Source organism: Rissa tridactyla, chromosome 7 (genome assembly GCF_028500815.1).
Source record: "Rissa tridactyla isolate bRisTri1 chromosome 7, bRisTri1.patW.cur.20221130, whole genome shotgun sequence".
Lineage (NCBI taxonomy): Eukaryota > Metazoa > Chordata > Aves > Charadriiformes > Laridae > Rissa > Rissa tridactyla.
In genome coordinates, this window is record NC_071472.1 from 14,431,127 (window position 1) to 14,445,780 (window position 14,654).

Consider the following 14,654-nt stretch of genomic DNA (forward strand, 5'->3'; position numbering starts at 1 on the left):
AGGTCATTCCAACCAGAATGGCTGGTCTTTTCAAAGACCGCTTTCATTATCCCTTAGAGTATCAAAAAATACTTTGAACTTCACCTGATTCCTGAAAGACATTCTTTCTCTATGTTCTTACATGTCTTTAAATAAAACCAGAATTTGTTTTAGTAAAACAGCTAAAAGCCTGTTAGCTAAAACAGCTATAAACCCAAAAAAAAAATCATCACACTGCAAGGAGGAAAAAAAAACATTTTAAAATATCACATGACAGAGAAAAATCAGCCTACAGATCTTTTCATCTTGCAGGTTATCTATAAACATACGAGATGCTGGCAGTAATTCCAGGCAATTTTGCATGGTCACTGCAACACTAGTTATGCTAACTGGGAAAAGACAGGCCATGTTCCCATCAAAATCTAATTATATACTTTTTCAAAGAAATGCAGTATTAGGATAGTACACATCTTTATTAAATATCCAGGAGTACTATTTTGGTCAAGAATAAAAGCAAGTTTACAATTGTAACAAGAAAAAAAACGAGTAACTTCTATGACGTTGAAAAGGAACAACTGATATGATACTGCAAACTATAGAACACTAAATGCAAATGCTGTCCCACTCAAAGGAGATTTCGCTGACCATTATGAAACTCAAAGCAAAAGAGTATCTAGATCACATAGTTAACTTGCAGGAAATTACACAGTGAACTCTTCAGGGGTTACAGTCAACCTTTTACACAGCATGTTTATACAGAGCACCCTTACTAATCTGAACTGTCATCTCTGATGGTCCCTGTACTTTGAGTTATTATATTGGTTTGGTAAAGCCATGAAAGAAAGAAAGAAAGAAAGAAAAAGCAACAAACAAACCTAAAACAACAAGAAAACATAACAAAAACCCCAAAACAAAGAAAAAAAAACACATCAGTGAAGACAGTGCTACAATTTTTGAGATAAGCTTATTCATGAAGAATATACAGGGACCTCAGTAGTGACTGGGATTACTACTTGTATATGAATTCCCTTGTTGAATAAAAAACCCTGTAGACTATGAAGGATGAGAAGCAGAACATTAACAGACACCTAAATTGGATATCTATATATAGAAATTATCTTAACTAAATCAAATGGAGACATTTTTCTCCAGGGGATTATTCAGAGCAGGAACCTAACTCGGATGTCTTAATTTGTTGAGAGAGTTCCTATCTCAAATAACAAATGCAGTTTGTGAATATTAGCCTTTAAATTATGCTTACTTAAATCTTTTCCCATTTCCTTTTTCTTTCCTAGCTTTGCCATTAGTTACAAAAAAAAAAGGAAAAAGAAAAAAGAAGACAACTGTTATAACCGTCCAGTTTTATTTTTTTCCAATTCAATTAACAAATTGTTGCTGTTGAAGTTAGTTTCTCAAGGATCAGAAACTATAAAGGGGGCTACAAGTTATCTACTGAAATCAAATTATTCCACTGGCAATGCAGCAATTTTCTTAGCACCTCCTGTGACAAACAATTGCTTAAGAATAATTAGGGATGGGTCCTAAATTTGTTGGAAGGGATAGACACTACTGATTATAGCACTCTGACTGTGGAAAAAAAACAGAAAAAAGTTGTATTGGACTATTTAGGTTGCAGTTAACCAGAAGCATGTTATCATTAATTTTCCAAAATTTTGGGGTATAGGGCAATTAAAAGAACAATTTAATATACACCTTTTCTATAACAGAACTGCATGCACTCAACAACATATCAGATTTGCTTAGCATGCCAACAGAAAACCTGAAAATAAATTAAATTATTCCATTTATAAAAACATTCTACTACCTTTTACTCTTTTTTCCCCTCTTCTGCTAAAAAATTACTGCCTTTGGTGATTTACAGACTCAAGGAGAATGATGAGGATGAAAGCTGTACACGCTGTTTTTTAAGCTCACCCCATAATATAGGCAGAGTGAGGTCAGCTGCCTCTTAAGCCTGAAACCACTTGGAACAGACTCAAAACTGTAATATTAGCCAATAAAGTCTAACTCAACCCATAAGAGCCACCATTCAAGTACAAAGAAATGACTCAGCAAAGCTGAATCTCAGCTATTTTAAAAAAATACAGCAGATAAGAGCGTTCATATGCACAGCTAATACCCCGCTAGTCATTAAATAAGAATATCCATACTCGGCCAAAGCAAAAGGCATGTCTGCCTATGTTTCCTTTCTCTGACTGTCGGCAATGGTGCATATTCAAGGAAAAGGGTAAGAACAGGCAGGCACCAGTAATATTTTTGTGGTATGATTTTCCAGTCTCCACTCATCTCAGACGTCCTAAAGCATAAGATGTATCTTTTTAAATGAAGAAATACTTAAAAGTCCCAGTCTAAAGCGAGGACTGTGCTCAAACACACGGAGGAGTCTCATGATATCAAGCACTGGTTCTCACTAAGAACTTTATCGCCCCAACCCTTGCCAGTATGGTGATAAGGCAGGACACAAGCAATCCAGCAAATTTCTTGACCAAGACTTCTTTGACACAGGTTCTGGACTAGGGAAGATGCTCTTGGTAGCACAACTCACAAACAAGGAAGGACTATCCAGATTTAGTAGTCAAAGACAAACTTGGCTCCAGCAGCTGTGAGATGGTGAAGCTAAAGATCCCGAGGGAAGCGAGGAGGGATACAGCAGACGAAACAACCCTGGAGTTCAGAAGAAACTCCAGCTTGATTCAGGCTCTGGCAGGCAAAATCCCTTGGAAGCTGCCTTTTGGGGCACAGGAACTGGGGAGAGATGGCCGATCTTAAAGGACAATCTTCTCAATCCAGAAAAACCCTCATGTGCTAGAAAACATGCAAGCATGGGAGGAGGCCAACTTGGATGAACTCGGAACTGCTGACTGAGCTCAAACACAAAAGGAAGTATACAGGATGTGGACGCAGGATCAGATGGCCAAGGAGGAACACAGAAGTACTACCTAGGCGTTCAGGAATAAAACTAGGAAATCCGAAGTGCAACTGCAGTTGCAACTGGCAATGAATGTGAAAGGCAACAAAGCTTTCCAGGGGTACATTGACCACAAAAGAGAGGCAAAGGAAAGCGCGTCTCCCCTGCTGAACAGGTGATCTAGTAACAAAGGAAAGACTGAGGTACTCCATTTTCTTCTCCTTTGGTCTTCAAGGGCAAGATCTGCTGCCTGGATTCCTAGTTCTCTGTGTCTGGTAGCACCGTTTGGGGAAAAGAGGAATTACCCACAGTACAGGAAAAGCAAGTTAGGACACACTGGATAAAAGGCAGTCTCCTTTGTTTTACCTTATTCCTGCCTTGCTCCCTCCTGTTTCATTTCTCCCCATGATCATAAAGTTCATAATATGCAATTTAGATATCATATCAAATTAAGAGGGAGAGGGCAAAGACATTTTACTTGATTCTTCTCTGAGCAATATAGTTAAAACTTTATTTCTTCCCACATACACGCATGTCTATCCTCTCACTTGTCTCAAAACTCTGCTCAGGAGTACCGAAAAAAGGGATATCTAAACATTCACTGTAGCCATAAAGCACTGGGAAGACATTACACAGCTCCGGTTTCACAGGAGCAAGAATAAGCGGAAGGAAGAAGAAAAAGCATCAGTACTGGTGTCACCGGAGAGTCTGAATGACTGGATAAAAAGGAAACGCAATACGTCTACTAGTGAGCTGTATTGGGTTTTTTTAAAGATCAATTATGTTAGTACTATAGTCTTCACTGGAAGAAATTAATATCCCTGACGTCAGCTGATATGGTTGAATACAAAGAAGAACTGTTTAGGTAATTACACACACATACCCCCCACACACTAAGAGTTCAGATCAGCATGCCTGGCATGCAAATAATATGAAGCAGAGCTCACAGAAACCTCTAGCTTCCAACAGGGACATGTAGCTTCATTATGACTTACGTTGTACGTTCTCAGTAATTTACTGGTGTGTTTTATAGAACCTATTTCTACTATAACTGTTTTCAAAAAAAAAAAAGCCATAAAACAGTCTGAATTGAAACCTTCCTGATTATTACAGCATTGCATTTATAAAGCAGCCTAAACCCAGAAATGGCTCTAACACTTCAAAACTCTTACCAGATGAAGGGTATCTTTCTTAGGACTTGCCACTATTACAAACACAGGTCTGACTGACTAGTACAGTAGTTCCAGATGTATCATTGCAAGATCTGGTTTTAATTTACCCAGCTAACCATGGAAACTGAAAATTTACATACTCCTTAATTGCCTCAGACTTACTTTTCTTTGAATGCTTACAGGCAAAATGTTTACCGTGATCAATTGTATCTGGCTGTGGATAACACTTATGTCATAGCTTGCTTACTTTCTCTCCAAAAAATCTACTAAAATTTGACCATTCAAACTGTTTCTCAACATGGTAAACCACAGAATACGTAACATCCTACAATAAAACTTGAGACTAAGCTCAGCGCAGAAAACCAGAATGTCTCAAAAATTTATTGGGTTGAAGATCACGACTGGTTGAACATCAAAACATCTTGAATCTCTGCAAGAGAACTTACTAAGAGAAAACCGGTCACTGATTAGAGATAATAGATCTTACCCTGTGCTAGCAGAAAACAACAAAACCCCAAGGATTTCAGCTGCCCGTATCAGTTTGAATTCTGAGAAAATGACCATGAGATGATGGATTTCAAGATCCTTAGGGTGGTGAGCTCGCTACCCTGGACTTCAGGTGAGAAGACTTCAGTCTCTCGAGGGATCAGCTTGGTAGAGTACCATGGGATAAAACCCTGGAGGGAAGAGGGGGCCCAAGAAAGCCGGTTAATATTCAAGGATCGCCTGCCCCAAGCTCAGGAGAGATGCATCCCAACAAGAAGTAGTCAGGCAAAAATGCCAGGAGGCCTGCATCAATGAACAAGAAGCTCCTGGACACATTCAGACACAAAAAGGAAGCCTATAGAGGGTGGAAGCAAGGCCAGGTAGCCTGGGAGGAATACAGAGAAATTGTCAGAGCAGGAAAGCTAAATACCTGATAGAGTTAAATCTGGACAGGGACATCAAGGGCAACAAGAAAAGCTTCTGCAGCTATGTCAGTGTTAAAAGGAAGACAAGGGAAAATGTGGGCCCTCTCCAGAAGGAAACTGGAGACCTGGTCACCTGGGATATGGAGGAGGCTGAAGTGCTCAATGACTTTTTTGCCTCAGTCTTCACTGGCAATAAACGCACGATTTTGATCCTTATCATGAAAATGGTTATCTATAGATGAAGAGATGACAATATCCTGAGCGCTCCACCTCAGTTACCCTCAAGTGCCACACCTACATTACATTCAACACATGCAGCCCAATTAAGTTTATGTGACAAAACAGATAAGAGCAAACACTTTCCAGGTTAATATTTTATGTTCAGTTGTCTCTTTAAAGACTGTGAGCTTGACCGTAACACTGGCCCTGGTTAATTAAACATAGTGCAAGCTAAAAAACTCCTGAAGAAAAAAAATGTATTAAAATTCATTATAGTTTGCACCACAATAATTTAACAGCGCAGCATGCGGAACAGGACAAAACCCCATCATAAAATTACCCATGCAACTACAACCAAGTTTCAGTCTTTTTTAAAGCATGTGACACTGTTAGCGGTAAAAATATGTTTTGAAATACCAAACAAGACATTGGCTTAAACAGCTGTCCTTACCACTGAAAGGTATTAATTCGTACTCTGTTCTTGAAAATTAGTATTCCACCTGACATCACTCCAATCATTATTTCATTGTTACTCTGATCCTTTAAAAGAAAACAGAAAATTACTTCAAGAAAAATATAAATATCTTTGAAACCTCATATATATTCATTCTCATCTTCTCTCTCTAAATACACAAATACCATAGTAAAACAGATTTCAATTAACATGGAAAGAAATGTGTTTTAATAAGACATGTAAGAATTAAATTATTCATTCCTATTTAGGACAAGCCTGAATGTTTGCTCCGAGTTCTTTATAAGCTACCACAGAATTTTAATTTCTTAAGTTAGATCTTCTGTCTTCCACCAACTTCGAAGAAATATAAAATATAGAGTATTCTAGCAGTTTATTACAAATTACAGCACTAATAGACTGGCTTGACGTTAGCTACACTAAAAACAACCAGCAACTTAAATTCCTACCTGAAAGGAAATTGCAATCTCAGAACACAGAGAGCAGAGATTCTAAAACAAACAATATCGTAAGCATATTTAACCAGTACATTTCTCCTGAAATATCTTTGCACTCTAATCAAACACCTGCTATAGATCTCTCAATATGCGTGCAACAACAGCAGGATACAGAGACCAGTGAAGTGGGGTACATTTCGAATTCTACTGCAAGGTTCTCTAACCTTGGGGAGTAGGACAAGAACATTTAATAAAAATAATTATATTCAGAGGCTTTGCAGAAATGGTAGTGCTGTACTGACAGGTTAAGATCGTTTGAGTGAAGACTTTGAGCTATTTGCTTTACCAGATAAAGCTGACACTATATCAAATTATAGTACGCTCACCTTACATTAACTGTTCATATTACATAATGATTATTATTTGTAATTTTGTCCTAATCAGATCCTTAAACACCAAACGCACATTCAACAAGTACATTTTTCTCATTCGCTAGCAGCCAACTGAACTGGCATTCAGGCTGACAAGGCTCAACCTGAATAACACACGTATAACTAAGGCCAAATTTAAGCAAAGAAATAACCTCACTGAAGTAAAATAGTGGCTATTGAAATTGGTACCTAATAAGATAATATTATTTTCTTTCCTTTACCTTGTAAGCAGCAGCCTGGAAGGCTCTCTAAAAATAAATATTTATTTTTCCATAAATCTCAAAGGAATCCATTTTTACATTACTAGTTCATCCAAACTTACCCTTGCATAGTGCAATTCAACTCCATAAAGTTCTAAGGTACGTGCTGTATTGAGATAATTGAACTCCGCTTCTGCAGGAGACAACCCTCTGAAAGAAAGAAGCTAAATCAGAAACATCCTAACATAACCCCCCACATCAGGCTCCCAAGTGAGCTCAAACAGAAAATCTGCATTCATTTTACTACTTCTACCCCCACCCTGAAATCTGAATTTCCTTTCTCACCATAAACAAACTGTAAGCCAAAAAAATTTAACAGAAAAAGACTTGTGCTTCCACATAGACAAAGTCTTGACAAAAGTCCACAACACAGTTTGCAAACGTACATGTTTTATTTCTAACGCATTGCATCATTTAAATGTCTGTGGGGCTCTAGAATCTGGAAATTACTTATGCAGTCCTGCATTTTGTATTGATAATAGTAAATTCTCTCCAAGGCTCACCCTTGAAGTTTAAATTACCATCAACTTACTTTAATTTCTTTACCCTACACCTAACAGAATTTGCTATGCCATTGGCTGAAATGTAACATAACATTCAGTATTTTCTAAAGTCAACAACATGCCCCAACTAAGCAAATGTATTTGGAAACAGCTTACATTTTGTTAAATTAACTGTAACAAAAAGCTCTGAAGTTCTAAATACCGAGGAACCATCACTGAAAAAGTACCACAATGTTACACACTGAAAAAAAAAATATTTTCCATTGCTTCATCGCCTTTTCCTCTTTAGTAAAAGGTCACAGACTTGCACACAGGAAAGAGCAGATACCGAAGAAAAGGACTTTGTTACTTCTAAGTTAATGCTTGTTTACTGGTGAGAGCACCATGAAAACAAAGGCTTTATGCACAAAGCATTCTCAAAGACTGAAAAAAACTCTTAAAGAAATTATATCTTGCTAAATTAACAGTCTATGTAATACACACAAATACTGTTTTCAGTGTACCTTTAACATGTTCATTTTTTCACTTATTTTCCCTGTCGTTCTGTCATAGATATTCTATCTGTGCAGAGTATCAATGGTACTTATTATACAGACAATCTACAAAAAAAATCACATTAAATGTACTCTTAAAAAAAAAAAAAAAAACAACAAAAAACCCCAGAAACCTTTAAGACAAAATACTCATTTTTTTTAATACAATAGCACAGCACCAGCAGTCAGGATTTGACAAAGTCAGTCAATATCTTCTGCTGTAAATCCTTACATGTGCTGCTGATGTAATTTTGCTATTTCTTTTTCAAAGTCTTGAGGCTGGCTAGGGATGAAAGAATAGTCTGAGAGGTAGCCTGGCAAGTTTTCTGAATGGTTGTAGTCTCCCAGCTCGGCTAAAATATTAAAAAGAGAGGTTATTGTTTATCACTGATGTACTTGGCATTGTGCAATGCCCCCAAATTCACAAGAGTCTGCTCCCACATACTTTATGATCTACAGCAAACAAAAATAGAGAAGACATTTGAAATCCCCTTTTCCCTTTTGAATAAACAATCACGTTCTCAATGAATACCATGGAGATCATTTAAAGAGAGCTTTGAGTAGGTACTTATGAATGAAGTTCATAAAGTGCTTAATTTTTAATACACAAATTAATTCATAATGCTGTCATAATGGCTATCACTAAAAAAATACACTTCAAGGTATTTGATTTTTTCTTTTTTTTTTCTTTTACCTTTGCTTGCTTTCATGTGATTATGCAATATATATATTTTTAACACTACAACTGCTATTTCTTCATTAAGATCTGCAAAACCCATCAACTCATTCTGTACCAAGATATATGCAGAAGCATTAGAAAAATATTTTTTTGCACATTCAATTGTATGTATGGGAAAAAAGTATGCATACATACACCTACATTGAAACTACTAAAAAGTGCATTTACACAATTTCTAACACTTTCTTAAAATGAGTAGGAAATAAATTAAAATCACGTTTATTGTCAGAGTAAAAAAAACATACAAACAACATTTGCTAAAAACACAGGCTTTGAGGCTTTTTAACTATAATCCAAAAAAAAGGCAGCTTTAAGTATCTGCAATCCATGTAATAGATCTACAGTGATAGATAAGTAACATAACACGTGAAAACTGGAAAGTTCACAGCAACACAGCACGACGTGAGGTCCTGGGCAGGGCTAGTAACACTTTTATGGGGCACGGAAGAACTGACAAGAGAGATGAAGGCATTTACAGAGCAGGAAGATAAGCCAGGGAAAGGGAAGGTAGGAAAGAAGTCTGGGGGGCACTTGCATTGCCAGAATCAGATCCTATTTTAAATAATCTAAAAATTGGAAAATGCGACCAGGTAAAATCCACTACGGAGAACATAGGACTGTCTGAGATCTACCTCTGCTATTTACCTATATTTATAAAGAATCCCAAGAGCTAAGCCCAGAAAGAGTTTAGTAATAGGCACGTACAGAGAAAATCATTACACAGAGATCTGCACACTGAAGAACTTAGGGGCAGCAGGAACTCATACATGTATATGTAAGTACAACGCACTGCGTGTACCCACCACTTCTACAATATTTGAAAAATTAAAAAATTGCATTCCTAAAAGCTTAAAATGTTATAAACTTTTCATAGTGCCTGCTTCATTATCAAACACTTCATCTCTTCTAAGGCAAAACCCGAAGGCATGACAGCACTTGCAGTACATTTCTATTTCCAAGTAGCTGTTTCCAGGGTTCTGTTTAAGAGAAATTGCTCTAATTGATTGCTCTGGAAAAAAGTGATCACTTATCAAAAATTTGCATAAAACATTACATTAGCATTACTATATGTTTTTTCCCTGAAAATATTAACACTATTTCTCTGATATGTACAGACTATACATAGTACAAACTGTAGACAGAAGTATCTTCAATAGCAGAAAAACACATGAACATAGATGGATATACCAGGATTGCTTAGAAAACTGAATTTCTGATAATCACAAATTTCAAGAACTAGGTGCTGACCAGTCTCTTGGTTGGTTCTTGTGGGCTTTTTTTTTTTCCACTGAACAATATAAGCTTATGAAGGAAAATGGGGTAAGAGGAAGAGGGCTAAATCTCAGTCTTCAAGACTTATCTACTCCCTGAATGGCTTAAAACTGGCAACACGGGTATTGAACTTTTTGGCCAGATATGATCAGAATTCCCTTTTCCACACCTATTTGGAGGTTCAATGTATGATATCTCAAAAAAGTTTAAGTGTCTAAAAAAATGCTGTAGTACATAGTTCACATAAAAAAAAACAAAACAACTCCTCCACACACTTCAGAACAACCCACACAAGAGGGTTGTTTTGTGGTTTATTTACTGCATGGGTTTAAAGAAGGAAAGAGTTACCAGTATTTTTTCTATATCTAATTCAGCAAAACATGCTGGGGGAGAAAAACGAATCAACCGTATTCCCTTAATGATGAGAAAAGTACCATCATGTCCACAAACATTACAATATAATGCTATACAAACTACATTCTTTAGAAAATAATCAATGCTACTTTTTATATATTTCAGGACTAACATGTACATGAATAGTAACTATACTTACATTGAACAGCATAGGAAGCCAGAAGAGCAGCAGTATTATAAGGACAGGGCAATCTGTTTTGTTTTTAAAATAAGAAACAAATAAAATTACATATTTCACATGAAATGTGGTAATTTTGAAAAGCCTAATCTTTCATAGTCTATGAACAAATTGGACAGTTAATTATTATAAACACACTTCTACTTGCATAAACAGTAATTTATTTTAAATATACTTTTGTTTTTGCAGGTAAAATCCCTCACCATTAACTTGTATTTAAAGTTTAACACAAGAAAAATGTCTTACCTTCCAGTAAGAATGTCCTGTTTAATTTGCAAAAAATACTGGTACCTTAATTTAAAAAACAAACAGAAAACACTATAATTAAAATTATTTAATAAATTTACATCAATTTAATGCATTTTGCTTTCAGTTAGTGCAAAACTAAAACTTTACATTTTGCATGCTATTTCTTAAACTCCTATGGGAAAGAAATTAAACTGTGGTTAGTAAAATAATAATACAACTTTGTAAACTAAACTGGTCGCAGTCTATGAAGTTACACATTGTATTTCACTAAAAGGCTGCAAATTTCACATTCTACCTGCTTTATTTCCCAGTATTTATGTTGCACTTAAAGTTTAAAAGAAGGGAAAAAGCGCCTTCATAATGAATGAGGGTGAACAACAGAACTATTCAATGCAGCAACCAAAAGTTAAAATTTGCATCTGTGTATGAAGGTACCTTAATAAGCATGATTTTTACTCCAAGTAGATAAAATTATTCACATTGAGTATTTGATATTACTCTGTTTTCATTTCAATGAAAAGAATTCCTCTTAGTAATTTGGAATTACATTCTTAAATAAAAGTTGTGGATTCTATTATGTCAAACGCCTTCCAACTGACTTCCCTCGAACTTCTGAAGTTTTCTTTAATTATGATGTGAGAAAAGCTTGGTTTAGAAATTCATCTCATCTTCCCATGCCCACTCTTTCAAGTCAGGAAGGAGACGGAAACAGCAAAAGGAACAGATGAACACTTTAAAACAAGAACTATTTCCCACCAAACAGTGGCGCTTAAAAACCCCAACAAACCTGAAACTGCAAACAGATTTCCCTCTAAATTACTTCCTTTGTTTCTCCAACAAAACCCAAATATTTTGTTAACATCTCAGAATGAATCTTTTGTTCATTCAATTTAGTTCCTTCATATTTCACTCAAAGGTTTTAGACAATTTCATAGAAATATAAATGTTTACATCAAGCGTCAAATCACACCTGCTATAAACCTCCACTGACCCAGAGCCTGCAGTGGGGCACCAAACAAGACTGACTGAGATGGCAGGATGTTAGCACAACCTTGAACTTTCAGCAAAAATCCCTTGTAACGGAGCATAAAAGCTGCTGCAGAATTTAGGTTCTAATGCCTTTTTATTTAAAAAAACAGTTTCACTGAGTGGAAAATTTAAACATCATTCCTGTTTATAAATTTATTCTGTTTTGGGACCTCCTACATTATTATTATTATGAAAATAATCTGGTTTCCTTCTTGTAATTCCAATTTGTAGAGAGTCAGCCATATCCATTCACTATGAGAGCAGCCCTGCAGAAAAGGACTTGAGGGTACTGGTGGATGAAAAGCTGGACATGAGCCAACAATGTGCGCTTGCAGCCCAGAAGGCCAATCACATCCTGGGCTGCATCAAAAGAACCGTGGCCAGCAGATCCAGGGAGGTGATTCGCCCCCTCTACTCTGCTCTCGCGAGACCCCACCTGGAGTACTGTGTCCAGCTCTGGAGCCCTCAGCACAAGAAGGACATGGACCCATTGGAGCAGGGCCTATAAGAAAGCTGGGGAGGGACTGTTTGCAAGGGCATGTAGCGATAGGACAAGGGGCAATGGTTTTAAACTAGAGCAGGGTAGGTTTAGATTAGACATTAGGAAGAAGTTCTTTCCAATGAGGGTGGTGAAACACTGGAACAGGTTCTCCAGAGAAATGGCGGAGGCCCCATCCCTCAAGACATTCAAGGCCAGGCTTGATGAGGCTCTGAGCGACCTGATCTAGTTGAAGATGTCCCTGCTCACTGCAGGGGGTTGGACTAGATGACCTTTAAAGGTCCCTTCCAACCCAAGACATTCTATGATTCTATTCTATGATTATCAACATTGATCAAAATTACTTATCAAAACCACCTAGTTCAAATTTGACTGAAATGAAACGTTAAACCCAATATTAACTTTCACTAAGAAATTAAAAATAAAATATAACACTTTATCACACATAATATGACTTCTCATAATTGTGCAGTCTTCAGAAAGTGGATTAATTACCACCTTAAAGACTGCCACAAACATTTAAAAGTATACACACAGAAATCCAATCATTTACAAGCTAAATATAGTGGAGAGGTAAAACATTCCGTGTTTGAAAGAAAAGGAGGAAAATAATTGCAAACTGACAAGCAAAGATGTTAGCCCATGTGCTCAACTCCTACAAAACCCTCTGGAGGTTCTAAGGTATTAACCTCAAAAAGTTAAAACTGAGACAGTAGTCAGGTTTTAGACACCTCAAAATACTTTTTCATTTTCTACCTTAAAATGCATATTGAAACCAAAAAAGGGACAGATAAAGCAAAATTTCTTTACCTGTTAAAAAAAGCAATAAACGCCAAGTTAAATTTATATATTAAAAGGATACGCTTCACATGCTTAGCGCTTGAGCATCTCTTCACAAATATACTGAATAAACCAATTTTTCCTGCAAAAACGTAGGACAAAAACATCCCGTGTGTGCAGCTCCACTTTGATTTTATTTTACTTTTTTTGGTGTAATGCTTTATTAGAAATATTCCATGTTACTTAAGGGACCTCATGATTAAGGAACACCAAGCAGAGTTCATTTTCTATCCACTGTTTTCAGCAAACAGTGAAGTTAATTGCTTGTTAGCTAACCACCCCAGTTTGAACATGGAAGCCTCGCATATTATTGAGCAAAATGGGAAATCAATAGAAGTGTTAGCAATGTAGATCTGAAAAAGCCTGAACAGCAAATTCAGCTAAAACAATAAATGTGGCATTGCATTACAATGTTTTCATCTTCCTTATATATATATACACACACATAGAAAAGGGTAAGACAGAGCTATTGCTAACTGGAGTGAATGTTAATAAGCAAGTCTTTCTGCCCTAAGCAGAACTAATGAAGGTCCATTTCCGACCAAGTTCCTAAAGCTACACTCTTCAACACGAGCTGAGCTCCTGCTGACCTCTTCTGACCTGGGGCATTCATAACCTGCCTCCCTATCACAGATTCACAGAGGTCTAATACGCAAGCTTGTACTGAACCTTTCCCTGACACCTATTCATACTGCCTCATATGTTGACTCATTCCTCTGTTTTCATGAAATTTATAAAAATTGAGCATCTTCCAAAAGTCTCATCTTGAGCTGGAATTGTCAGAACCTTGTGCTTTGGTTTTTTTTCCTTTTTTCTTAAAGGGGTGAATAATGATTATATGAAAGGACCCGTATTTGTGACATGGCATCCTAACTTCACTCCAAAAAAACCCATGGATAACAACTCCCTCTTTATAATAATTCCAAATACAAATGAGTTTTCTCAGGGGCAATTAGGCCTATTAGCAAAAAAGGCAGAGCTGACCTAGATACAGCAATCATACATTATTCTCATCTAAATGGACGTTGTATTTATAGCTTTGTATTTACACATAACGTTTAAAGCAAACAGTTCTCTCGTTTCTTTACTGTTTACTTCATATTGATCAACATTTACTGTTTCTCCCATCTCCTTAGGAATATTACATGTTGTCCTTTAATTCAAATACCACATTTTTCATTATTCGGATATAGTAAATTGCCAAATTTTCTCAGAGTAAATATTTCAAGAAAACAAAGCCTGATCCAGAATCTCTGGGACTCATTTTAGTAAATTCTGTCTGCATAGATGGGTGCAAGATTTTGTCCAAGATATGACAAATCAAAAGAAATCATAAACAAATGTGGACTCAGATTTTCACAGTTTTGGTACTTATGTTTCTAAAGCTATCCTTAATGATTTAGATATTGGGTTTTGAGTGGGGCTGACCTGTTTTCAGAATGGCTGACATCCAAAAATTCCAATCTGTCAAATCATGCCAGTTATGTAGAGTACCAGAACTAATTAAGAATAGTGAAAATTTGAGGCATTTCTTCAGGGACTAATTGCAACTCACAAGCCTCCTATCTTGAGTCACACTGAGCATTTT

The 14,654-nt window shown here is 36.5% G+C and overlaps 1 protein-coding gene across 2 annotated transcripts in view; it reads right to left on the reverse strand.

The window, feature by feature from the left end:
* PTPN4 (protein tyrosine phosphatase non-receptor type 4) overlaps positions 1-14,654 on the reverse strand; it is a 120,637-nt gene that overhangs the window by 49,646 nt on the left and 56,337 nt on the right. For both annotated transcript variants that reach the window (XM_054210358.1, XM_054210359.1), the window contains exons 6-10: positions 10,696-10,740; positions 10,411-10,463; positions 8,079-8,199; positions 6,873-6,960; positions 5,662-5,750 (exon numbers count right to left, since the gene is read on the reverse strand). In XM_054210358.1, the coding sequence (XP_054066333.1) occupies positions 5,662-5,750; positions 6,873-6,960; positions 8,079-8,199; positions 10,411-10,463; positions 10,696-10,740 (396 nt within the window). The remainder of the gene's footprint in view (positions 1-5,661; positions 5,751-6,872; positions 6,961-8,078; positions 8,200-10,410; positions 10,464-10,695; positions 10,741-14,654) is intronic.